At 43.2% G+C, this 27,820-nt stretch overlaps 1 protein-coding gene across 1 annotated transcript in view; it reads right to left on the bottom strand.

The window, feature by feature from the left end:
• impg1b (interphotoreceptor matrix proteoglycan 1b) overlaps positions 1-27,229 on the bottom strand; it is a 35,254-nt gene extending 8,025 nt beyond the window's left edge. Inside the window, exons 1-12 of the mRNA XM_036542203.1 lie at positions 27,087-27,229; positions 18,050-18,274; positions 13,578-13,744; positions 13,031-13,065; positions 12,288-12,357; positions 11,351-11,497; positions 9,945-10,003; positions 8,097-8,304; positions 7,107-7,289; positions 6,350-6,722; positions 4,777-5,408; positions 3,935-4,024 (exon numbers count right to left, since the gene is read on the bottom strand). Of these exons, the coding sequence (XP_036398096.1) occupies positions 3,935-4,024; positions 4,777-5,408; positions 6,350-6,722; positions 7,107-7,289; positions 8,097-8,304; positions 9,945-10,003; positions 11,351-11,497; positions 12,288-12,357; positions 13,031-13,065; positions 13,578-13,744; positions 18,050-18,274; positions 27,087-27,153 (2,256 nt within the window). The 5' untranslated portion in view covers positions 27,154-27,229. The remainder of the gene's footprint in view (positions 1-3,934; positions 4,025-4,776; positions 5,409-6,349; positions 6,723-7,106; positions 7,290-8,096; positions 8,305-9,944; positions 10,004-11,350; positions 11,498-12,287; positions 12,358-13,030; positions 13,066-13,577; positions 13,745-18,049; positions 18,275-27,086) is intronic.
• Between the last annotated feature and the right edge of the window lie 591 nt (positions 27,230-27,820).

Genomic DNA, 27,820 nt, shown 5'->3' with positions numbered 1-27,820 from the left:
TTGTAACATATTGAGCCACGCGTGTAGTGCTGTAGGTTTACCATGCTAATTAAAGGGGTGGGGGGGACTGGGGTCAGGCGTTCATGTTCCCCACACAGCACAAAAATGCAAAGCATTTAACACACAGCATGTAATGGAACAAGGAATCTAGGCTAATAACTAATAACTAATAACATCAGGGCTTCCACATATTCACTTATCTCATTTCAACTAACAGGTTGGCAGTAGAAGCAAAGAAATTTTCAGCTCCATCCCAGATCCATGGCAAAATTACAGCCAATTCTGAAATTAACAACTTGATGTTGGGCCAAAAGTTTCATGTGCGGAATAAAAATAATCCAGTCTGGCTCCTTAAATGCATATCATTAGCATGCATTGTTAGTACATTTCAGACACATTTTCTCCATGTGTGTTGGAACAGGCCCTTGCATGTTTTCAGATTTGTTCAGGCCATATTGGTCAAGTCAGTTGGGAAGCCATTAAAAAAAGCATTCGAGAAAATGTTCACGGTTCTATTTGGATTGGTAGAACTGGAAATAACAAATGTTTGCGCTTTTCTTTGAAAAGATTAAAGGGAAAACAACAACCCAGAAACACAGTGGAGAGACAAACAGCACGTGGCACAGATACTTTTGTGTCTTGGCAGCAAACTCATTATTATGAATAATGCAGAAAACGCCAAATGCGTCCGTGAGATTTCTGCACATTTTTGGTCACCCGACCATCTGACCTTCTCCTTTCTGACCGCGTCCCAGTTTCAAGCAGCTAAATCCGCCTTAACACACCTGGAGGAATTCAGGTCAGTTTCACTTGGGCTGACGATCAACAGTCTGCACATTTTCAATCAGATGAACAAAATTCACTTTTTTTTCCATTTCTGTAAACTGTCCCTCCAAAGCGGATTAATAATTTAACCCTGACTTCTTACAAACAGTAGGACAAGCATGTATTTCCCTCATATTCAGCAGGGCTCTGCAGTATGTATTACACTGTAGAGTCACACTTTGTGAAACGTTCTTCACAGGAATGCTTCTTAAGTGCTCAGAAAATGCACTGCATTATGTATGTGTCGCAACATCATACATAATATACACTATGTTTAGGATGAAGATAAAAGAGGATAGCAAAGGGAAAATGCTCTGGTGCTTTTAGAATTATTGTGCACAACATGAACTTTCTCTGTCTGCTGCAGTTTTCTGTGAATTTGCAATCACCTTGCAAAACTACCATCTCAGGCATCTTGCATGTGTAGGTTTACACAGATCTGATGTGTGTGCATGCGTATGCGCGCGTCCGTGTGTGTGTGTGTGTGTGTGTGATCAATACTTACTGATCCTGCTGAACTCTGCCTTCCTTCCTTGTTTCTATCCCATTACTCATCTTCCATTTAGGAGCCTCTATTTACCTAAGTTGACAATCCTGTTTGACTTCATTAACTGCTACTGTTTTTAGCTGGAGAGTCTGCCTCCTCCACGTGCTCTTTCTCTGTAGAGAATTGACTTTGTCAGCTAAATTATTCACAGAGTTGACTCTGAAGTCACCCCCCTGCCACACAGATCCCTGCACTGCAATGCCTCCTTGGGGTGTTAGTCCCTCTTTTGCCAAAAAAAAAAAAGTTTTCCATGATCAAAACTGAGCCAAAGCAGGAAACGGTGTAAATAAACGATTTTCTTGTTGCTCTTTGAAAATGTGCTTGATCGATTTCGGTGAAGGTCGTGCGTAAATGTTTGTTGCATTATTTATCCGTTTTGTGAACGCCCTTTTCCAGGACCCCTCTCACGCCTCACATATTATCCACTTATGCAGCGGGATATTTATTGAGCAAATCTAGGTGAAGCATCCGGTTCAATAGCGCAACAGCAGTGCCCCACCCAGGATCTGAACATGCAACGTTTTCGTTTCTCATCTAACTCCTTATCTGTTACGTCACATTGCCATGTAGAACTTAGAGGCAACAGTCCAGAACGTAGACGCCATGGCCCTGAATCTAGAAGCCATTACTCTGAACTAATAGGCCACTGCCCTGAATATGTGGATAGCTTTTATCAGAGGTTTGGTGCCATAGCTGGACTCTGGTCACACACTGCTCCAGTGCCATTTTGCTAACCAGAGTAATGTATATTTGGCAAAGATTCCTTCATTAAAACTAGTTTATCAAAATACCTAAAGTTCACAATGCACACTAAACGATTACAAATGCCTACTGTTGGTTATGTAACTAGGCTATTTGAAAGCATGATTCTTCACTTAAATGTGAAATATGAGTTTTCTAGAGGTAGTTCTGAGTGCTCACCATAAATGTAAAGCAGCACACAGACAGGCTCATAACGGAATACACACATGCGTATATCCACACACACCAATTTACAATGTCATTCACAAGCACATGTGTACACACACGCACACATTTCCAAATTCATGCACACACACAATCAAGAGATGTGGTCCTAAGCAGATTTAGACCACTAAAAGCGTTCTTGTAAAACTTGTCCGGCACTTATACTAACCAGCATTACCTAAAGCCTCTTACTCTTACTCAGCCTGCATCAGGCACTGAGACATGCTTTAGCCACCACAACACAGTCACAGGACTGACTCTACCACTCTGTGAGGTCCACGCACTGCCACGCACTGAAGCATTTCACTCACGTCAAGACACAGCAGAAAAGCGTGAAAGCGCACATTCTTTTTTAGCTCTCTGGCCAATCAACAGGGCTTACACCTTTGTGATGTCATCACATCACAGACAGCGTCTCCTGCATGCATGTGCTACTTCATGCATACGCTGAACACAGATCGCCAAAGTAGAAAAAGGATTTTGATGTGGTTTGCCTTTATTATGAACACCAACATCACCAGCACTTTGAACACTTCAGGTAACCACTGATGGAAATGAATGTTTTAGTATTGTATGCAGGTATAATTACAGGCTAAAAATCTAAATATGGGAAGAATTTCAAGATACAGTGCAACACATATTGCAGAAGATGGCGTACAGCCATTTTCAGTAAAGGTCCAAGCTGCCAAGGTCAGCTTGACAATACACAACCAGCTCACCTGGCTTGCCCTGTGGCCTTTGAAGCGGGAAAAGCAATGTAACACGAACAAGAAAACCCATCTGCTCCGATAAATGCTAACGTAGAGAGAGAGAAGCTTTACAAACGGGCCAAACGGGCGCAGCCTCAGTGGACTCTCCTTGGCCCACTGATCTGATCTGCGTGTTTTGCCAGGGAGAGCGAAATCTTTTGATGAGTTCATGAGAATCATTAAGAGCACTTGGTTGCTCCACCTATTTGAGAGTTTCAAGCCTATCCCATCACTATTAAGTACACGGATAAGGGAACAGTAAGGGAGTCCCTTTCTCACAGGCTGTATGAAATGAAAAAAAACAAGGCAGATCCCCAAATCCCATAGATGTGCCTATGTACAAACTGCCATAGAAACCAACTGATGCAAGCTGAGCTGTTGTGAAACCAAGGCTTGGGCAGGTTGCACAGAAGAACAAGGCAGAATATATTCCACACAAGAATTTTCATAAATAATGAAAAACATAAATGAAGAAAACACTCTTCACAAGGAGAGAGGAGAGGAAGGCAAAGGAATGGATGGATGAAGACGAAATAATGATCTCAAGAAGAGAGGAAAATCTAAAGCGCCTTGCAGACCTTGTGGTTAAATCGAAAATTGGGACTAACAAAAAACAATAACATAAAAAAGCCACAGCTCAACATTATGAAGCTGGTTAATGGATTGGTACTCCTGGTTAGAAAACTAGACAGCCTCTGGTGGTTAATATCAAAAAGAGATGTCTACGCATTAGTCAGGGGAAGTAATTGGGGTTGAACTGAGGTCCGGCATGTTGCAATAGAGCGTTTAAAGATGAAGAGAGGGAGGAAACGCATCACTCTCAGTTTGAGGCCTGGGGAGGAAGTACCGGTATTGACGCTAAAGTCCTCTGCCCCGAGCTCTCTGATTTCTGCGAGGCCCCTGGGTTCTGCCAGTCTTTGGGCTTAGTGAACTGTGTCTGGGTGAAACAAACACACACACAAAAAATGTAACCGTCTGTTTGGGGAAGAATGAGACCGCTTTGCCTTGCAGCTGAGTACAGATTACCACCCCAGGAGCCAGCCTTTTGCTTCATCCTCTTAAACAAATACCCCGTCAGCCAATAAGATTCCTGTGTCCTAAATCAAGTCATAAGTTCAATTCTTTCTTTGCTCGATGGGAGTTCCTATTGATATATCCTCCAGTTAGATTAGTAACACTTACACACAGAGTGCTGACCACTTCCTAAGTCAGGACTTTCATTGAGGAGAGCTTCATGAGTGTAGTTACCAATAGTAGCAGTGCTGCTTTAAATAGTTAAGACTTCAAAAGCTCTTCCCTGAAATGTATAAAAAGAATCTCTTTGGATCATGAGAGGAATGTGACAGAATGCATCCTGAGCTCAAGTAAATGGCATTAGTGTAGGTGTAAATAATTAACACCATCTGATGTGTGAGGCCAAGAAAACTACATCTTAAGGGCCGTAATCTCTCATTACAGAGGTACCTGCCTCCTTAGACACAGCTTTCGCTCTTAATGCAGATGATAAAAAGTGAACAGAACAGGGAACATCAAACCTTTCATTCAGTCTGTGTGATCAGCTCAAAGAGATGACACTATCAGCATACATGCACAAAATATTCAACTTTTTTTTTTTTAAACAAGGTCCTGGAGCTACTAATGAAGAGAAACATGCACAGAAACAGCAAGCACAAGAACTTGTTTACCTACCAGTTCGAGAAAGGTATTCTCCAGCGACTGGTACTCAGGCGAGCTCTTGTTGAACAGGTCATCTGAAAACACCATGTTAGTGACCCGCAAGCTAAAGAACACCACTAACTCTTTGCCCTTGCTTGCTGTGGTCATGGAGGGCGTGGTTATGTATCTGAGGGGCGGGGAGGGCGTGGCCTCGAAGGGGCGGTCTCCGGTCTCGAACCCGCCGCCGTAGTCCAGCGCGCCGCTGGCTTCCGCGCTTCCACCGTCAGGGTTCTCCACGGCGTCCCCCTCGCCAGCGTTCACGTCAGCCACCCCCTCGGCCGTGGGCGGCGGCGAAGGCCTCTCCTCCTCGTCGTGAACCGCACGCTCTTCCGTTACCGTGACGACAGGCTCTGTAGGGGTTTGGGCGACCGTGGCCTGAGGCACGGTGGGAACGGTGGTCGCTGGTTCTGTAGCGGCGGGCACCGCTGTGGATCCTCTCACAACTTCAGTGGTGGTTGGAGAGGTGAACGCTGTCCCAGAGGGACCTGGTCCCGTAGATGGCGGAGTGGAAACGTCGTGCAGCTCAGGGATTTCCTCCGGGGGCTCGACACCTTCCTTTATCTCATTGTCCTCTGGGGAATCGGCCACCACGGTGGTTGTCACTTCTTCAGAGCCAGGGAGAGACAGAGGAATGTGTTTACAGTAGGATATGTTTAAAGTTTGGAAGAACCATAAAATTTATCAATTGCCTAATGTGTCAACTGACATTACATGAAATGATGCCTCATTGTAAAATAAAAAGTGACAGATCATGATTCAAAATCGTATATCTGTTGAAGGTGATTAGCATCCTGTGGCGATATACACAGGGGGGTAATGCATTCATTATGCACATTTATGTCACTTCTGTATTACTTAGTCCCAAAAACACAGAATTGTTGCAGAACATTTATGAATGTAGTACATGTAATTAATACAACTAATTTATCAACTATGTTTCTACTTCATTTTACAATGTAAATGGTTTCATGAATTACCCAGGTAATATGAATAACCAAACTCTTAGCTCTATCCCTTACCCAAGCCCCAACAGTATCCTCATACCACAACCTGATTAAATTCACAAACCCAGCCCTAACACTTATACAATTACAATTACGCAAGCGTGTCCTTAGATGGCAGATCCATAATCTACAATACTGGCAATTAAACAAGAATTACTTATGTAATTATTATGTATATGCAGTGTACTTATAACCCTCGAAAACTAAATCAGACATGGAGCCATGGTACTAATTTCCACATCAGACAGATTTAGTTTCAAGTAGTGATCAGATCTCATTTCTCTTTTACTCTAGATGATCTAAAACCATGTCCTGGTCTGTTAATAAAGTACTTTCATCCTCGCTTGCATTCTTAATAATTGATGTTGGCCGGCCTGGATTTATGTACAGCTGAGAACGACATAGTGCTTGTTCCTAAAATAGAATATTCTGCAGCATAATTGTTTGCCTCAATAAAGCTGACCCATTCATGGTACTTTATTTCTTGAATGGCCTCATGTTTCATCCTCACAGCACACAGTCCTTTCTAAAACTGGCCTTACCTACTGTGGTGCCGTCTGGCCGGAGGGTCACCTTTGGAACGCCGTCCTCCACAGTAGAGCCTGTAGGTACCTGTGGGACAACGCTTTCACCTTCAGGTTCTGCTGCCTCATGGTCTACAGGAGGAAGTTGTCCGTCCTCCCCTGTGCCTGCGCCCCCTTCAGGCTGGGGAGGACCAATCGGCTCTGTCGGTGGTTGAGGGGAGCTGGTTGGCTCTGCTGCATCGCCCAAGGCAACCGCGTCAAGTGAGGGTGGGGTCACCACGGTTTCGGCGTTGAGAATGTGTGTGGTAGCTTCAGACGCGTCCCCTCTGAGTACAGGGCCAGGAACATTACTCGTGGGTGTGACTGTAGAATGCTCTAGAACCGCAGCGACCTGTGGAATGATGTCAGGGTGTGTTCTGAAATATTACATTTTTGTAGGGCTCAAGAGTTCCATGTACCATAACTGGGACAAATTTGCTTCTGAGCTCAAAATGGTCCCTGTATGGATTCTGTCTTATAGTATGATGGTTGGCTTGCCCTCCTCAGTATTCAGATATGACCTGTGTTCCTGTAGATCTATAGGTGTTTATTTGGTAGCTGTACTGTGATTACTGATGATGAGCTTTAATTCATCCACAATTACACTGTATTACAAAGTTTATTGACTTGCCAAACACCCTTATCTAGAGCAGAGCACTATCTGAGGTTTGACCTGCAACCTTATGGATACGAGTCAAGTTCCCACGTGATAACGTCCCAGGCACCCAACACTTACCCCAGAGATACTAGTCTTTTTGACAGCCTCCTCTTCTGGTACAGCTGTGGGTTCCAGAAGGGTCTCCAGGTCATTGTCCCTTTCCACAGGGGCCAGAGGGACATTCAGCCATGGCCTTTCCACTTCAGCTGAGGGCTGCATGGTAGACATCGTTAGCTCATTGTGGGAGTCTGGCTCTGGAGACTGTGAAAAGAGATTGCCATCAGCAAATGCTCTGGATTCCAAATAACACACTGTACTTGTGCCACTGTTGAATTCAGCTGGATTACCAAAGGTAGACTGAACAAATGACTTACGGTTCTCCTTACTTCTTCCGAACTGATTGTTGTCATGGTTGTCTGGGCCATTTGGTCTTTAAAAAGTGAAAAAAGAAAAAAATTCAATCAGCTTTAAATAAATCCAGCGCTTTTGAATAAATAAAAAAAGAAAGCAAGATTACATGACAGATAAAAAATATAGAAAATATAAAGTATTACTTTCAGATATGAATTTTGAAGGAATTTGTGGTTGGCTTGATTCTGAGTGACCATAGTACAAATACTCTCATGTTTGATAATATACTGGCTACACTTCAGCTCAATTTTTTATCCCAGCTTTACCAACATTAGCATCAAACAGATTTATCTGCACATCAATATAAAAATGGTAGAAATTTATTTTAATTCTTGTAAGCAAATGCCTCCATATGTTTCTGGACTTGTAAACAGCAAGTTTTGAATTTAAAAAGTCAGCTGGAGATCAAATGAACAGCAGTAAAGGGAAACAGTTCACTTTAAATGGAAGCCTGTTGGTTAAGCTGTTTCCTAAACTTGTCTCTAGGGGGTTAGAATACAGGTGAGGTGATACTGATATTAATGCTAAAGCTGCTGTTTATCAGAACTATTTGGCAGGCTTTGTTTTGTATTGACAGAATGGATCATCACTTGGGCCTTTTTTCCGTGTGAACGTATCAGTGAATGTATCTGTATCTTTGCGTCTCTCTGACTTTACTGTACCGGGTCCGAAGCTGAGAGAGTTTATGTCCAGAGGCAGGGAGTTCTGCTCGCTCAGGGCTTTGGCCACCATGTCCTGCAGGTTGGGCCCGTCTCCAGGACCCCCGTGCAGGTCTGCCGTGTCCACGATCTCGTCCATGTAGTCGCTGCAGCCGGTCGCGTCGGTCTCGAAGACCACGGCGCAGCGGACCGACTCTCCCTTCGCCCTGGAGAGTGGCAGAACACAGGCCGAGAAGAGGATGCATGGTGACGTCATTATAAATGAACAAGCACCTCACACTTAAACATGCTGTGTATACAGAACAAGTGTACTGTACAGGAAATACGCAGTTAATTGATCGGTAATTTTTTCTCAATATCCTCTACTCTTGCCAAATGACATCCTCTCACTGGAACTATTTTGTGTTGGTGCAGTGACAGATTCAATTTCTTGTTTCCATAATTTTTCAGTTCACACCATGGTTACACGCCATGTCTCTTTAAGGACATAAACACACAGCATGTTGCTTTCATGAGAGCATTGCAACTAAGGCAAAGGATACATCTAAAATCACCTGAGCAAGAAAGGCAGGTAGAAATATCTACCAGAATCATCTAAACCGTTTTTTCTTTCATACAGTTAGATATTTATAGAAGCAGATCAGATTCAGACCTTCCTCAAGGGCACAAGGACAAAGCACCCCCCCGGGAATTGAACCTTCAACCTCTAGGTTACGCGGGCCCAGCTCCTTATACGCAACACGACAGCACCGCTCCTGGTGGCGCTCTCTCGCTCCTTGTGCAGATCAGGATAAGCTCTCTCCGGTGAGCTGGCAGCGACAGACGCGAGTCATGGAGAGCTGACAGCTGCTAGCAGCGCTCCTCAGCGCCCGTGCTCAATAATCTGCCTCTCCCGTGTCCCGCTTGTCGTTTTCATTTTGGGAAAGTGAAGATAGGTATCGGCATTTGGGCAGGAAATGACATCGTTATGCAGCTGCAAAGACGCACGTTCCAGACCCCCGGAGTTCACGCAAGGCCACAGCTGCGGTGTCATTTGCCTTCAGACGCGTTTTCCGCAGGGCCTCCATCTCGCCGAGCCTCATTTCGTTTTGTTTTATTGCGCTCCGCGGTCGGACGCATTGGGCGACCCCACCGCGCAAATAATATCGTAATTATGAGAGCGGCGAGCGAAACGGCAGCGGCAAAGTGTTTGTAAATGAATTATTGAAGGTTCCTGTTAAAGTGTGACTCCAAGCGGCCACGCTTTCATGGGTCGACCTGCTGGGCATCCCTTAACCTTTATAGGTGAGCGGGCAATCCATTATTCTGACTCTCAGGGGACTTTTACATCAGCATGCAGTCATGGCGGATTATTAAAAACCGCTGTAGCGGATTTTGTTGAGGCTCCATGGGACACTCGAACAGAGAGAGTTTATATCCTCCTTCAAGGAAATATCTGACATAACAACTGTGACTCATGGCTGGTAAAAGCAAACTTGGGAAGGGGATTCTCAGCTAATGCCACCTTGTGCGTTGTAATAAAGGCGAAATGGCATCGGTGCCATCTGTTGTTTGTCTGGGTTTTTTTTTTTTTTTTTTTGCTATTTTCACTCAAATCTGCTCTTTTGTTTCAGGGCCCACGCAGTTCTTTGCCTTTCGTGCAACTGAAAGTTTTCCGGATGGAACACCATTCTGTTTACCACACCACAGACACTTCCTGCACTCAGCAACTGATATGAATTAGACTGAAGCGTTTACTCTAAATGCTTGGGATAAGCATTGGAGGTGGGCAAACTGATCCTAGACCTGCAGTTAAGGGCAGAGGGTATTTATAGCGATACTGCAGCAGTCATTTTCAGTGACTGACCTGATGCCCAGCACTCGGATCTCCTTAAATCCTGGAAGGTTTTCAAACACGCGCACCATCTGCAGAGAGCAACAGAAATAATGCATCATATGAAAGAGGTTCCTAACATGTTAACATATATAACTAACTGATTCTATATAGGGCCTCGCTGTTCTATGCTTGTTATAGCATGGTTGTGTTTGATGCTCAGGCCCTGTGTTGCTGACTGTTGCAGACATATACCTTGCCACAATGGCCTGGTATGTTGCTCTGAATATGAGCAAAGAAAAAGTCAAATAAATATAATATAAAGTAATTCTTTTGATTGTTCCCTGCTGTGTCACTGTGTCAATACAAAAACACAAACACAATATGAGCAAGACCATGAATGAGGCAAATCATGCAGTTCAAAACCTGCCTGGAGAAAAGTGATGTGTCCACAGAGTTCTGTGTCGCTAGGTCACTGATATTTCACCCGATGCTGTGATGGAGGTGCCCACAGAAGGATTATTGTAGCCTAACATCAATGCATAGAATAACTGTTTTCCCAAAACCACCAAAGACTGGAGAAATAAGCAATAGCAGAAATAGTAGGTATACTAGAATGTGGCACTCATCCCTGGATTACAAGGATTATACTTCTCATTAAGTGTTAGTTGATGTTATAGTAATTAAAGGCACATTGGGTGGTTCTAAGAAAATAAAAACACATGAAAAGTGTTATTTGGATGCACCTAGCAGATATAAATCTACATTGAATGAACCAATTTTGCTAGGGGTCATTTTGAAGCTTTTTTTCCATTAAATTCATTTCATGGTCCAATTAGATACGCATATTAAATAAAAACAGATATAAAAATATTCTCTTCCCTGCAGAACAGCCCTAGGTGGTATCTAATCGTCTCCAATGCCAATGAAAGCACCTCAATTGATCTCTGCTAATTGGATGTTGGCTGCTCCTCAAAGCTTACAGATGGGACCAAGCCAGAGAGAAGATTCTGTGGAGAAAGAATTCGCTTTTTCCACCAAATTCCTGCCATCTGAAGAATACTTTCCATAGTTTATTTTGGACATACAAAATTCTTTGCCATTTGCTGAAGTGTTCAGTCATTAACCAAATCATTAGCTCCTCGACGGTCTGCTTTGACCCTGTTTTCATAAGCTCATTGGCACTGCTCAAGAGGGCTCCAAGCTGGGCTCAGATGTTAACAGTCAGATGTCACAGCCAGCCAATGAAACAAACACCAGGGCAGGTATCCAGCTGGCTCCAGGCATTAATCTTAACAGGTTGAGATATTTAGGCCATGGGTCCTCTTCCCAAACACATGTGTGATCCCTGTCCAGGATCCATCAGCTATATGAAGCAGCAGCTACACCAAAGATGAGCATAGGAAGGCGACCGTGTGAGGGTAGACCCAGACTCTGACCTGGTCGTGCAGCCTGCGTGTGAGTTCCTGGTACTCAGTGCTGTTGGGATCACTTAGGTCTGCCCTGTAGCTGGGGTCCGCAATGGTGATGCTGAACTCCACCACCTGCTCCACCATCACCTCTGGCACAACGTTGGGATGCTCCGCCTGGTGGGAAAGAAGGATTGCGACTTGGCTGTCTAAAATCATGTGAGATTTAGGAAGGGTGGGCATTCAGTCTAGGCACCATGACATTTTGTTCTTGTAGTCTGAGGGACAGTTTTAAGCACCTGTTACTTTTTTGTTGTTTTCTAACTCATTAACATAAGGTCAGTGATCACTGAATTAAATAAAAAAATTGTGAAAAAAAATGCATGAATAAAATTCATTTCTCTAAATTAAGGACATTAAGGACTGTGAACAGTGTCAGAGTGAATGGCCCTTCAGCATTTGTCAGGTGCTGTCGGCTTGATCTTGGTCTGGGAACAGTGTGGCAAAAGCCAGTGCGTACGTTTTTTTTTTTTTTTTCCCCCCAGGGCCTCCTGCCACATGCTATTTGCAAATGACCTAAACTAGTGTTGTCCATTGTGGAGGTCCATGGTTGTAACTGTCTTAGGAATGCTGTAGCATGCTGCTTGCTACATTATACATAGAGTATATCATATTCTCTATCATTTCCCTTGATGACCATCGACCATCAGCACCTGACAGCACCTATACTGGGATTTCACAGCCACAGTGCACTAAATCAGCACCATATTCTTATTATGTGCATTAAATATACTTCCCCTTAAACTAAGCTGACAACACCTCTTCCCAAGCTATCACAGATGCCTTTCACCCAGCTGCTGATTGACACCTGGAACAACAGGTGACTCAAGTTCCCATCCGATAAGTGATGAGGACCTGTGGATATCCAGTGGACACTGCTAAACTAAACGAAGGACTGAATCCTGACCTGAGCACCACCAGCTCCAGTTCCAGTTGTGGCTTCTTCTGGTGTGCCATGCACTGTCGTCATCCCCTGTCTGATGCAAGAAAATTTGAGGAACATAGTCAGTGACGGTAAGTAAAGGCATTGAAACAAAACCACAAACCATTCGCTTTCAAGAAAAGAAGCCAATTTTTTTTTTTCATTTGTCCAGGCTGTGGTCCAGGATGCAGTTGAGCAGTCTGGGCATTTGATGGTCACAAGTTCCCATTAACCTGTGCTGTGATCCGTTTAGTAAACCAGGTCAGGTCATAGCCCTGTGGCCAGCAGGGTAGCCCATGCAACAGCCCACCAAGGTATGGGTGTCAACAGATCGATCAAATTAATCCTGACTGTCCCATCTCCCAGGGAGCATGTATTAAGTGTATACCTAACATATAAGGAATGCTGTTCACTTACAGGCTTTATGATGAGGAAGTGCCTAAAATGCACATTAATGTCACATTCCTTTTTAATGTTTTTAAGACAGTACAAGAGTGAATTTCCAATTCTCTGCAAGGACACATAGACACATAGACATTTAAGTGGGGGGGTGGGGGGTTGACAGCATGGGGGTTGAGTGTGGGTTGATATTCCCACCTGCACCACACATTCCATTCCACACACAGAAGCCCCCCCCCCCCAAAAAAAAAAAATCCTGTGCAAAACCATCACTAAGTAAGCTGTCACTAAGCTCCTCAGAGATGACAGCCTGATCTCCCTGTGCCTACCTTTCCTGCTGCTTCTCCTCATGTGACAGCACTTTCTGTGGAGAGAAAAATTAAGCCATACATGTGAAAAATACAAGCCACATGACAAAAGACCCCTGACACTTCTCAATCTGCTAACAAGATAACTGCAAATGAGGAGAGCTGCAAATACTGTACCAATACTCCAGATCTGTGATCTGTGTGCAAAGGGGTTTTTAGTCCTGACAATAAACGACCACATTTTCAGTATAAAAACAACGTAATCATAAAATAAGCATGGGATTAATATGCACTTTTATGTAATACTGCTAAATAAACATGTAAAATAAGTAACAAAGGTTCAGTTGGCATGACACTCTTTGTACTGGGAACAAAGAGAGAAGCCAGAAACAGGAAGGTCTACCTGGGACAAATATTTCAAACCAAGAACCACAAATGGCACTGCTATTTCACCTCACTCAAATTATTTTTAAGTATAATTTAATTATTTTTAAACCTTCTCTATGTATTAAAAGCCCTCAGCAGGTCATATGACCTGGGGCAAGGGTTCTCTGTGGAGCGTGCTCACCTTTTGCACCATTTCAATGTGCTCCTGAGAGTGGCTGAAGTTCCTGGCCAGGTCGTCGATGCAGAGAGACTGGTGCTGACAGGCCGACACCCACCTCTGGTACTCGGCGTTGTCCGGGAGCCTGTCCAGGAAGACACGGAAGGCCTCCCACACCGCCTCCTGGCAAACTGGACACAGGCAGGCATACGTTTACTGTCTAGGCTTTCTGGACAGATAGGACTTTTCCTGCGCTGACTTTCTGAATATATGGGACACTGCAGACTTTCTGTGCCCGAAGGACTGGATTTCTGAGCATACAGACCAGCTTCCATCACTCATAAAGCTGCTTCACCCCTGTACCTCGCCTCCATGATGGCCTTTCCTTCTGAGATTTGTCTACTTTCCGACATTTCAGTCAGTGTTTTTCCTAAACTCTAACTCATAATTAAAAGCAGGTTTTACATTTATCCTTTGTGGTTTTCAACTGTATTTTTTTTCTATTTGCATCTCTTAGTTTACAAACAGAAACAGATTAAAGTAAACACTTATAGAGCCTTAAATACCTTTACTTTACATTTGATCTTTTCAATAGCACAAACAGACCTCTGACCACATATTCCTTCTTCAGTGACCCTGTAGTGGAAGTGTGGTATCCTTTCTCATGTGGTGTACAAAGTGCTTTTGTTAACCATTGATGCAGCAGATAAAAGCAGAGAATGTTTGCTGTTAGTACCACACTGGTGTCGCATCTGCTTTCTTTTCAGCGCTACTGCGGCAGAATTCAAATTGAATTTATGCTATCGGTTATTCAGAAGGAATATCCTCAAGACATGGGCCTTTGTGTCTTTTTCATCTTAAGCTCTTTCTTTTCATTTTTTTCTTTTTTTTTTTGGTTTCACAACGAGATCTCAGAAACATCAAAGTGGCAAAATTGTTTACCTAGCTTGCAGAATGAAAGATATTGATACCTCACATAACTCACTCTGTTCCTGGGCCACCTCCAGTTCTGTTGGCAAGGTGTTCCTCTCCTCTCAAGATTTCCCATGAGTGTCATTAATTATTTCACAGCTTACATCAAAGTTTAATGTTGTTGTTTTGCCAGAGTACATCTGCTCCATCCTCCACAATATTAAACCTAATTATTTGACCTATTATGTGTTCCTAATCACTGGTCCAAACTGCAGCTGCTACAGTGTGAAAATATTTTTTTGTTTGATGAACTCAAGTTACGTTTGTGATCTAGTTTCAGATCTAGTTTGTCAAAGATTTGCATAATGTCTTTCTGAATTTCGTGATCTGGGCATAACGGGGAAACCTGATGACATTCACTGTCCAATCATTTTGCAAACATAAATCACGTGACTTCAACTTGTCAGTCCCTTGGCCTGCCGACATGATCTTAATTACGCATTATAATCATAATCATAATAATAATCGTAATTATAATGTGTACTTATAATAGACGCTTGCTAAACCAGGCCCAAGGATAGCGCTTGTCCAATCTTACATAGCAACTGTTACTAACCGCCTTTTTTCGGACAAACAATTCAAGCAATTTAACTCATATACAGGCATATTACTGGTAAACAAATACCTGAGTAGACTAGATTAAACATTATAGCTAAACGCTGCTTGTGGGCCACCTGCACCAGTGGCTCCGTTTATTCAGAGATGTTGGAAGGAGATTTTTCTGTTCCGTTTCCAAAACCCAAAGCTAAATTGGAAAAATAGCCTATGTGCTTTGGATTAAGCTTTGCTGTAGGCCGCATTCCTATCTGAAAGGCCCTTGTAGAACAAGTCCGAAGCAAATTTATTGTCCAAAAATCCGTATCGGAAATCTGACGCACGAAACCATTCTGTCAAGAAAGATAAAAATGGAGTCTAGGAGCAGGGATGTGACGTTTTGATCGTGATGTTACTGGCATACAATAAAAAAGATGGCGATAATGGGTAAACCATAAAGAGACAAAAGCCAGGTCTTTGCAGTGAAATCTTACGTATTCACTGTTATCAACGTTTTAGCTAAGCTTTAGTGATTGGCTATGTAGCTGTATGACCAATATCGCATTTAAATGAACTTATAGCCATACAAGGCTTTCACAAGATTAGTTAACCATAGTAAATTACCTTCCTTTTCTGCCGCCGGTGGCCTTAGCCCAGCCAAGATCACGAAAGACATCAGAATTTGCTCCAAGGTAAGTTTTAACACTGTAGTAAAAATACCTGTCGCTGTGTTTATCTGAAATCATGTGTAACAGGCTGGCAATATTAGTAAGAAGCTGCAAGTTGATGATAAATTTTTAGGTAACTAGTTAGCTATTTACTGAATTGATGCCACCACTCAACGTTGGCTGCGCTATAGTGTTATCTTTAATAACTGTTAAAGCCTGGTAACCGGCATAACAGCAATCTCAGACCTAGTCCTATCTGCGCTCATATCATTTGATAAATTCACGTCGTGAATGTAGTCTTCCATAGTATACTGTAGACCCCTTGGCGGCAATTAGGTGAAATTGAACAGGAGAGAGTTTCTCTGTTGTTTCTTTGCGATAGACATTTCGCCGGTTATGATAGCTTTTCTGCCTTCGCATGGCTTAGCAATGCGTGTTACTACAGTGAGCGAAGAAATTTTGATCTATGTTCCGAGCCATTATTCTGACTATAAATGGGAACAAACACGCCAGCTTCCTGAAGTGTTCTAAACATCCTTTCACTCTTTATACATCTGCTCATATAACACATGATCAAGGGATGTTAAATCAGAAGACATGCCTTTGATTTTAGTAAAAATACAACCCTTAATGTTCCAGAGGGTAACCTTTAAAAACGAAAAAAAAAAAAAAAAATGGATGAATGAATGATGGCTGTATCTATGCTTTATGCTTCCTTCAAAGTGACTTCCACACTTCTGAGTCCAGTCTTGCTGTAAGTTGCTGAACTTTGCACAGATCAAAAGGTAGAGGTTACAAAACAGTTTGTAGTTAAGTATGAAGTTTTTCTGAAGTACCGTACTATACTAATTCAGCAGGAAGAAATTGACTCACCAAACTGTTGGGCTCTGCTGTTGCAATGTGACAACATGCCTGGAGTTTTTCACTATGTATCTGTGATCTTGCTTTTAGCTGGGAAAATGTGTTGCCCTGAGATGGTGATAAAGATGATGATGATGATGATTTCATGTATGTATTTATTTGTGAGATTCTCTTGTCCGGGGTGACTTAAAAGGCCGCCGTGTCATTACGTTATAATGTGTGTAATGTATGTTATCAATTGGTCTTGCTCCTGTGATGTGCATGATGTTAAAAGCATATCACAGGAGTGACATGAACAGCCAGAAGCACAGGAACATTAATGCATCAAGCTGAAGAGTAAAACTCCTGCTGCTAAACTCCAGCACAAGAATATGCCATAAATATTGATTAGCAAATTACAAAGTCTAACACGTACGGTTATCTTTATTGAACAAAATTAAATAATTGAAAGACCAAAGCTTTCCTCAGAGGGTTGCTGACTGCCCCAGACATGTCATTAGCTGATAATGATCGGGAGCCCTCAGCAGCGCGACATGATTGACTTTGTTCTGCTGGAGTAGGGGTGGGTTTGTTGGCAGGGTTCCCTTCTCTTGCACACCCACAGGTGCCCTGTGGCTCGTCAGGCGCCTGCGAGTCGCCCAGATGACAGCAGAGATGCTGCTTGCTCTTCCGTTTGTTCTCCTGGAGCATTGTGTGGCTTGTAGTGTGTAAAAAACGTGTGTTGCTGACATGGGGGTGTAGCAGAGTGTGTTGCATTCACCACATTCTGGTGCTTCTTTGAGAGTGTAGCATAATGTGCAGTTGCCTTATTTGGTAAATATGAGGATTGATGTCTCTGCAACAGCGGGCTTTGTAACCAAGTCCTGTCTGACTTTGAGAAGCAACGTTATGGGCAAATCAAATGAAAATAAATGTCTGCCTTTTTAATATGTCTGTCTCCGTGATTGGATTAATCTGAATGAGCAACACATGGACTCAGTTCTGGAAATCAGAATGGGGACACAACAGACGGCTGAGTAAAGCCCTCCCTAATGTGTGTACCTAGTTTGTGTCACAGAAAAGAACAGACAGGCCTAGAACAAAGCAGTGTGTGTTTTGAGGACTAGAATAGATATAGCCAAGGGAAGAAAGTTTGTCAACTGCTGACTCAAACATTCTCTCACCTGTGTGGGGGAAAAAAAAACACTGAAAACTCCCACAATCTGGCATTGTTTTTTTTTTTTTTTTTTTAGAACATGTGCCTGAAAAGGTTAAACCCAATCGATTTTGGCAACTGTTGCTTTGTTTAATTAATAAAAAGTTAGGTTTAATACCACGAGGGTACAATGTAAAGACGTAATTTGGGGATTTACACTGTAACCTACTAGTTAAAGGCCCAGTTCCAAGGCACGCTATAAGACACATAAACTCCTCTAACGTAATGATCTGTAGGGGAAAGTAAAGTGCATTTGAGGCCCTTACCTCTCAGCTTGTAATATGCACGGTGGCTGGACATCACTTCTTTGATGGTTTCCTGAGGACAGACTTTCACCCCAGACTGGAAGAACGAAGACCTCTTTGCACGGGGTCTGACCAGGTCAAAGGTCCCCTTGGCTCCTTCTGTCTGTTTGGTTGGTCTTAGAAGCCCAATTAAGTTTTTGTGATTCATGTTTCTGACTTCAGACCAAGTATCTGGGCTGTTCAGATCTGGAGAAAAAAAAATCAAAATGATTCCACCTATTAATTCATTTGCAGATCATACTGGATATGTCTGTGCTATGATTAGAAACAGACTAATTATTAGAAATAAGTTATATTCAATATGTGTAAGACAGACAACATACTGTAATTTCTCGTCAACACAAAATTACAGAAAGATTTTATGTGGGGAAACAAGCCCACCAAACATTGATAGACAGCTGTCAGCAAGTCAACAGAAATTAAAATCTCACTTTAAACAGTCACAATTGCTTACTACAAATAAAAGTGTAAATATATGTGTAAATCATTGATTTTTATGGCTTTACGTGTAATATTTTCTTCACTATCTGACTCTGTCCAAAGCACATGGTCAAAATACTTCATAGTTGCTGCTCTTGATGTTATATGTTAATATGGAAGCTTTACATCATTTAAAAATACATCCATACTGTAGCCAGGGTTACCCTGCAGAATGCTAGCAAAGGTGTGTGCAAATATGTAAATACTCTTTGCGTATGTGTCATAGGCAGTTTCACTGGCCCACAGTTTGGTCCACTGTGAAATGTAGGTAAAGGCAACAGAGTTGCTGGATATATCTTCCCCTGTAATCAGAGAGTGTATTGAATGGTTGAGGGACCGCGGGACCTCAGGCACAGTAATTGGAGGGTGTGGCTCTGAGAGGGCGGGGTTAAAGCATGCTACCAGAAGAAAAGCCATTTCTAGACTTTTCAGTGATTTGTTGCAATGCAAAGCTCACGCAAGAGGCTGCCACTCTCAGCTGTCGGTACTCTCTGAGTAAGTGACTAACGCCCCAGCACACATTAGGATATCTGCCTGCTACAGTCTATTGTTTTTAGCAGCCAGGAATAAATCTGTGGCAGGCTTAAGCCTGGCACAGAAGTCTGGTTTCCTCTTACCTGCCTCAGCTTTATGTTAGACAGTCTTATGTGTCCCTGACTGGTGGTTTCTGTTTCAGCTGATGGAATCTCACATGCTGCTCAAGCACAGCTCATAAAGGAACCGAATCAGTTTCCGAGGGCTGTCTGTACCTGTGTACCTGTACCCTATATTGTGTTTCTGTAGTGCATCAGTGTAGCATAATGATAAGGACAGGACTCATAAACCCAAAGGTTGACAGTTGGATTCGCTGATGGGGTACTGCTGTTGTACCATTTGGCCACATACGTAACCCAAACTGTGTCAATAAATTTTTAACTGTATAAATGGATAATATGAAAAAAATGTTGTCTGTGGAAGTAGCTCTGAATGAGAGTCTCTAATGAGATGTACAAAAGTCATCATTTTTAACATTTTTAATCTAAATTGTCTCAGTAAATACCCATCTGTAGAAATGGCTACTATACAACCATTTAAAGCTATGTACATTGCTCTGCATAAGCAAAAGCCTTTACATGGGAGGTCACATTTATCTCTTGAATGTTTGATGATACTTTTTGATCATTTGATTGTTGCTCATTGCTAATAATCAACATCAAAGACTCTTTTTAGCTCTGCTGATATTCAGACAGGATACACTTGCCTGCTTCCACTTGACTGGCCTTGGCTCTTGGCCAGCTCTCTATTGCATCAATGGTTGGATAATACACTGCCAGCCTGGGTCAATTTGTAGAAGTGCTACAGATGACTCACAGCTAAGGCAGGTCAGTGGCAACATGGCCTGTAGAAGTTAATAATTATCCGGAAACATACATTGAAATCCCATTACAAGTTGGTCACTCAGAACAAGAGGATTATAACAGGCTAGGCACCGCCTGTGCCAGAGAATGCTTGTCATATTGTGCTGGTTTATAGATTCTTCCTCAATTGCTTCATAGCATAAAGCTGCCACTTTGCCCTAATATGGCTTGACCTCCAGGAGAATTTCAGATTTTTTTTTTTTTTTTTTTTGTGAAAACTGGCATACCATTGGAAGCAGGCCATTCTTTTCCTTTTACAGAGCATTTCTCTCAAAACACACAAGATAAATAAAGCAAACAATCCTCGGTGAAATTCAGCTTTAAATGATTCAAAATTTCACGCTCTTTGTATGCTGAACTGCCTCCATGATGTGCTTTTTTAATGGACTGTATTGCAGCACCAAAATAATTCTTAAAGTTGTCTCTAACATTATTCCTCATTATTGCATTATTAAAGGCTGTTTTTTGCATGCAACTATAACATTTCAGAATACGTTCTGTGCATGAAACTAACAAGTACAAGCAACACATGTTCTCTGCTCTCAAAGTTTCCTCCCATTCTGACGCTGTGCCTTTCACCTCATGGGTAAGTAGCCAGCAGCTTGTTGTGCAATGTCATTAGGATCATGAGTACAGTCCCTCCATTCAGTGATTTGGTTCGAAACTGCGCATTTCCAAACAGGTGGCAAACATCAGAGGCATTCCTAAGCTAATAACCCGGCTCTCTGACACAGGAGACGGTGTAGGTGACCCCGACTAAGCTTTTGTGTTACGAGCAAAGGCCCTATGAAGAAAACATGGTAACGGAACATACTCAAGTGGCAGTGGGCAGGTGCAGGGAAGCAGGGCCTGGAATGGGAAGGCTTGCTGGTTCACATCTTGCGTGAGGCACAGCTGTTGTACCCTTCGGCAAAGTAGTCAGCCTGAATTACTTCAGTAAAATACCCAGCTGTATAAATCGATAATACATAAAATGTCAGCTGTGTAAGTCACCCTATGTGAGCGAAGCACTGTGTTGAAAACCAACTTAAAAGATAACATAAAAGGTGATATTTATGGATAAATTCTTCACTGATGTGCGACATTTGAATGACTGTCATGAATGTAAAAGGCAAGATTTGAGGACATTAAAGGGAGCTCGCTGCTGAAAAATCGAAATGTCATGTGCTGTCCGATTTAAAATCCGATACACATTCTTTCATGTCTGGAAACAGATGCGGGCATCCGGAACTAAAAGCATGTCCTCAAAGTATCTACACCACCTGGAGACAAAGGTTTACTAACTCTCTGTATCCTGGGGAATAAACACACACACACACACACACACACACACACACACACACAGTCAGTCACACGCACTAAAAGAAAAAAAAAACAGTTTTATGTTAGATTGCTACTTTAATTAGGGGGGAAACACTGAGACGATAAAAGGCAATAAATCAGAGTTGTATTGCTTTGCACTGCTGAAAAAAGCGGATTAAAGAAATCGTTGTCTGTCCTTGTGCTGGCATTCTGTGACCCCCCTCTCCTCAGATTTCTCCTGTCTTATCTTCGCCAGCTCTGTGGCGCTGCCCTCCCCAGGTTCTGTGCCTCTGCAAGCCCTTTAAGATGACAGAGCAATGCTAAAACTCCAGTAAATCTGAAGCCGCTTCCGTACCGGAGACCCAGTTTGTTGGCGGCTTAGAGGGAATTTTTTTTTTTTTTTTTTTTCCCGTTTCTCTCAAGAGCGAATCGTTAATACGAGACCTCGCTGTGAGACGCCCCATTACAGCTCCTCTCTGTCTCAACTTGAGCACGCTGAGATCACCCCCGATTCGGTCCTGTTTCTATCACTCCGGATGAGTTCCACTCCGCTGCTGAACCCTCGCTGGTCTGCCTTTGGGTTGGACAGCACATATATTTATAAAAGAAATAGTTTTTTTTGCTGAACTGCAAATTCTGAATTTTTATATTTCTTAAATAGAAATTCTTAAAGTTGTCTTTAACATTCCACATATCCAGCATTCAAAGGGTAATTTTACCTACACAGACTTAACTAAATGTCACAAAATTGTTGGTTGATTTGTTTCATTGGTCTGATTAGTAATTACTATGGCCTTAGTAAAAATGATACGAATTTAGTATTTTTCTTGCTAATAAACAGAAAACTTGTGAATATTGAATGCATGTTTATTAAAATACATATGGTCTATATGTTAAATAATATAGGGTGCTTTTCTACATGTGTCTGTTATTAATATCAGCACAACCATGGGGAAGAGGATTAGATATAAAGATGGATATACTATTTTGAGCCTGACTTCAAACAGGATGAAACCAGGAAATATCCCAGACTGCAAAAACAAACAAAACAACAAATGAACACATCCTACACTTTAAAATCTCCAGGTAAACGCAGACCTGCCAAATGATGAACCTGCTCTCCCCTCCCCCCTCCCCAAAAAAAAGACAAATCCACAAATAAGCACTGACCCCCAAAACAGAGATCAAGAGAGAAACGCTGACCCACCCATAGGATATTGACAAGTAAACACTGACTCTGCAAAAATGTATACCTGCTGAGAAACACAGCCCCCCCCCCCCCCCCCCCCATCATTCAGCTTGCAGGCAATCAAAATGTGGCAAACAGAAGAAAAACAAGTTGACGAAATGATTGCAGAAACGCTTAAGGCTGGAAGACGTTTTGTGACTATAGCCCCAACTTAACCCAAAGCTATAGAACGGAGCCGGCTTTTAGGGGAAGCACTGTCTGGTCACGTCCTCACCTTGTGCCTAATCATTGAGCCGTGTCCACAGCGGACAGTGCGAGCCTGTGCAAACATCTCTGTCTTTGAAAAAGCAATTTGACAGTCTGCACTGGGGCCTCCTTGAGGCATGCACTTAGACACCGTCCCTGTCCATCCAGAGCTGCACCCTTATTAAACCTTTCTGTTGTGACTGCAGAGAGTTGAGGCGTTGTCTGAATCCGGCACGTGTGCTCTCCCCTCGTTCCCCTGACACCTTTGCGATTGGCTGGATCCTTAGAGAAAGCACCCAGAGGTCCGGAGAAACCACACAGAGGTAGTTTCTGTGTTTCTGGAAAACTCCAGTTTCTGAGTTTTTGAGTTTTCCAGAGACGCTAATTGTCACACTACAGAGACATCGAAAGCAGTTCTGGTGGTGACATTAAAACAGATAAAACAGAGAATTCACCTTTGAGCTGATAACAGTCCTGGACCTGTTTTCTTTAATTAAAAAAGTCTACTGATTTTAGAATCCCCCATCTGCATTCAATTCTTTTTTTTTCTCCTTAATTGTGTCTAATGCAGTAGCAGTATCTTTGTACACCTCACATCTTATCGTTTTAATGTGTCTGGGCTACATTACATAACTCTGATTACATGAAAGAGCTGTGAGATTTGTTTTTAAATGAAACCTTTTTCTTTTGTTATAAATAACATAATTTCCCGTGAAGTGCACAAATGTAATGCTACCAACATAGACACTATTAGCAGAAAGTTAAACGTCTGCGTGGGTGTTTTTTATTTAAATCGGATAGCTTTTAATAAAACAGTCCAAACCAGAGAGCTCCTGACTGGCTCAGTCAGCAAGGTGCTCATCTTGACTGCAGGTTCAGACCTACTGCCCAGATTTGTTACCAGATGGGTCATTTATTAAGAGTGACCAGAATTCCGCAGAGACGCAATAAACTGTCTTTGTTTCCATGGGGACAGGGGTGGGTGGGGTCACCCAGGGTCTCCTCCCGTCACCATTCTCAGGCAGCATGCAATGGATCAGGTGCCTGCCTGTTTCTCAGATGATATCAGGAGAATAGCGCCCACCCTCCAATGAACATTCATATTGCTGTGGTGCATTGTGTAATCTGGACTGTGGAAAAAAGCTGTTGGCTGCGTACGAGCGCATCAGAGGATTGCATTTGTCTTGCTTCAGCGCTCCTGCACAACTGAGAGTTGTGAGATGATGTAATGTACGACGACGTAGTGCCAAATGCACAATTAGCTATTCCGAAACAGGGCTGTATAATGGGGGGAAAAGCACAGAAAACCGAAAATAAAGCAAGCAAAATCAGGATCAGGATAGTTATCAGATACAGCTACACTCGCTGCCCCACTCTCTAAACCCTGTCAGCTACTACCGATAGGAGGCAAAAGATCGCGACAGGAATGCGTGACAATCAGAATGAACACAAGCAGAGAGGACCAGCAGCGACAGATCAGCATGCACCGTCACGTATCGCAGGGTCAATGGAGAAATGCCAGAGCTTACATGCAGACACATCCAGAATACATGGGCGAGATGCGTTTCCGAGTCTTGGATTCCATGCAGCCGAATCTTGGAAGGTCACCAGGCACTTTGGCCAAAAACGAACCCCGTTCCCGCTCGAGAGCCTTCGCTACATTCTGGGCAGCCGTCCCCAGGCCTGAACCAAAGTTATAACGGAGATCGGAAGGACAAGACTGCACCGGTCCCATCTCTCTGGACAGCAGGACGGTGAGGTTTGAAAAGGGACATTCATATTTGCCCGGTGCCCCTCAACACTAATCCCAGGATTAGCCTTGCACCGGGCCCCCTGGAGGTAAGAGATTAAGGGGATGACCCAAAGAAAAGTGGAGGAGATTAGTGGAGCAGGAGATAAAAGTGACCCAATGGAAAGTGGATCAGGCAGCCAAAACCTTGGCGTAATGTTGTGGCATGATAGGATAGCAGCATGGTGCAGTGGTAAGAAGCAGGTCTCATAACCTGTTAGTTGCTGGTTTGATTGCCAGATGGGCCACTGCTGTTCTACCCTTGGACAATATACTTAACACACAGTAAACAACCAACTGGATAATATGGAAAAATGTAACCAATGTAACCAATCATTCTGAATGAGCATATAATTATGAGCAAAAATTAGAATTGACTTCAACACCAATGCAATTATTCCTGATTGATTTTGATGATTGCTGAAACTGCAAAACGGAGAAGAAAACAAGTGAGGAATATGAGTAAGGCTGGCATTTAACAGCAAATCAAAGTTAAGAGTGGTTGCTCAATCTGGGGAAGAGCAACACATCTAACATTGTTGCTCTTTTATAATGCTCTCGTAGTATGTGCAGGTCTGCTTTCAGAGTAGGAAGTGAGTCAATGTTTCTGTAGGTGCCAGCAGACGTGTTGACAGAGAGTGGACATTCCCCACCTCTGCTAATTGCATTACCCATGTAATTCTGACCTCTGGTCTCTTGGGAGGAGCTCTGTTGACTACAGGTGTAGGATTAACTTGGCACGTTCCCAGGGGCGATCCCGTGCCAAGGTCCCGTGGGAGTCCCCGACAGTCATCACTCTTGGTTGTGAATGTTTTTCTGTGTCATTTTCCCTGTGACATGTTTCCTAGGCCCGTTTGTTTTCCGGGTTTCTCAAGAGTGAAAATGTAGGAATGAACCATGCTAGTTGTCATTTTTTTACGACCAGAATTTATCTGGCTCTATCTGATGTCATTCCACCTGTGGTGCTGATTCTACCCTGAAGTTTATGAGCTTCTGCTGTAAAAGTCCACCCAGTCTCATCAACAGGTCTAAACCCATGCCCTCTGAAGCAGTTTGTTGGTTCTTGACATGGATTTTCTGCGTATTTTTGTCTGTGTGATGTAGGCTATGGATAACGTGGAACCTCTACATATTTTCGTTCCAAATAAACAAAGCAGACTGGACCAAAACAAACACATTTTGAGTTGCACATGAGCATAAACGTGGATTGGCTGGAGAGTTCGCGTGGTTTATCGGGAGGCATGGTGCTGGGCTTCTCAACGGAGCCACGAGCCACAAAAGATTAGTGTCTCGCACTGTACTGCCCATGCAGGAACAGGAGGCCTTTGTTTGTCGGATAATGAATGGGGTTTCTGAAAAGTGACGGGAGAAATCTGGAGGGAGCGCACTCGGACGCTCTCGCATACACCTCTGTGCCTAATGCGAACCGTTCGAGGCCCAGCCATCTAAAACTCACGGAGCAGTCAACTGCATCTTTCTGTCGGAATGGGAAACCGAAATGTACCACAGAGTGTTCCCAACTCCTGACATGCAAAACTCAGACAGCTGTGGTGTGTGGCAGTTGAACAATAAAATGTATCACAAACCATTCACAGCTCCATCGCTCAAATCTGTGCTTTGCTACTATGCTACTGGGATGCTAAAAAGTGACACTGTCATGTCAGGATTTAAATATCCAAAAAGCAAATTATGACACTGTTGCTCATGATTTGGAAGCACAAGGTTGAAAGGTGCTGGTACATGCACTGTGCGTGCGACATTACAGTTAATGATTCCATTCATCAAGCCATCAATACAGACACAACAATGAGATGCTCTGTGCTATTTAAAGGAGGCATAATTGTGCTACATAGGAAAGAATTGCACAGTAAAGTGCATATTGATACACAGATTGACCCTCTGAAGCAGGTCATTGGTTCTTGATTGATTTTCTTGCGCTCTAATTTATTGAATTTATTCATGGTTGTAGAGGTTGATGCTGATAGATCTCATTTAGAGCTCTAACGACTGTAAAATTGCATATTAAAAAAAATCTATATATTTCTTCAGTTATGTATTAAACTATGCAGTGCTGTGATATTAATATTAAGATTGATGTGTACAGAAGAGCTGATTCATACAGCATATTGAAGTGTTTGCACAGCATTGACATGCATCACTGAGTGCACCCAATAGAACGCAGAAGCTCATTCCAACTGCATTACATTTGGTCCATTAAAAGCAGTGCAGAATTTAAAAAAAAGACAGTGGGTAAATCCATAAATTCAGAAACCTCGTAATATACCTGAATCACCCTCAAACACATTCTCCCCAATGTTCAAGATAATGTTTCGCTATTAATTGTGTGATTTACAATAACAGAGGAAAGCCCTTTGGAAACCATGGCCACCAAATAGTGAGTCTTCCACTCTGAATCATTTGCAGATCAACTTTTTGTAGCCTCAGAGATCTACAGTTTTGCTTCCATGGAAATCAAACATTAAATGGTGAGACACATACGTTACAGGGGGAACAAGCAATGAGCAACAGTTGGCAAAAAAATGCAAAGCAAAACCGCAAAGTCTCCAGAAAGCGTTAAAAGGAGTGAAAGCTTACCTTTGATTGTGGTGGCATGGAGGGTGACCATAAACAGAGAGAGGAGAAGTCCTGTCTTTAATGGCATGATGGAATGGGCTTTTGTTTTCAGCACAAAATGGTGTCTTTGCAAGAATTGGCCCAAAAACAGAAGCCTGCTAGTTTATCGGGTGCCCATGAGGTGAAAACAACTCCTGGCTGTGACAAAGTATCCGTGTCCCTCTTGGGCAGGTATCGCCGTCTGGGAAGTAGATCAATCCCTCCAGATGGAGTGAGTGCCAGGTTGGCATCTGACCTGCAAGGAAGGCGGCGATCCTCGGCACCTGGCCGCAGAGGGAGGGGGGGGGAGGTTGGTTGCTGGAAGTCGGAGCAGGATGTGAGTGAGGAGGCTAAAAAAGCAGGTGCCGCTTCGGGAGTAATCTCTTTACCTGCTCCTCGCTCATAATCCCACGCCCCCCGCGAGGGGAGCCACCTTCTATCCTATTAGCGGCCTTCTGGATGAACATCTGTTGATGGGATCGCCTGCTCCAGGGAGTCCTCTCGCCTGCCGCCGCCCACTCTGCGTGCCCGCTGACCGGCCCGTCCCTCTGGCCCGCGCCAACCTCGGCAGGCTTGGCAGCGTGAGCGCCCGGTCTCCCAAAAAAGAGCTTTTATTCCCACTCTGCGGTGAGCGGCTGGGGCCTGCTTTGTGTCTGTTCTGAAGTTGATCAGTGGCGCTCCCCCCTTTTTTTTTTGTTGCCGGGAAGAGGATTACC

Source organism: Megalops cyprinoides, chromosome 12 (genome assembly GCF_013368585.1).
Source record: "Megalops cyprinoides isolate fMegCyp1 chromosome 12, fMegCyp1.pri, whole genome shotgun sequence".
NCBI lineage: Eukaryota > Metazoa > Chordata > Actinopteri > Elopiformes > Megalopidae > Megalops > Megalops cyprinoides.
Note: the sequence above shows the minus strand (reverse complement) of the source record. Positions and strands in the feature narration are given on the sequence as shown.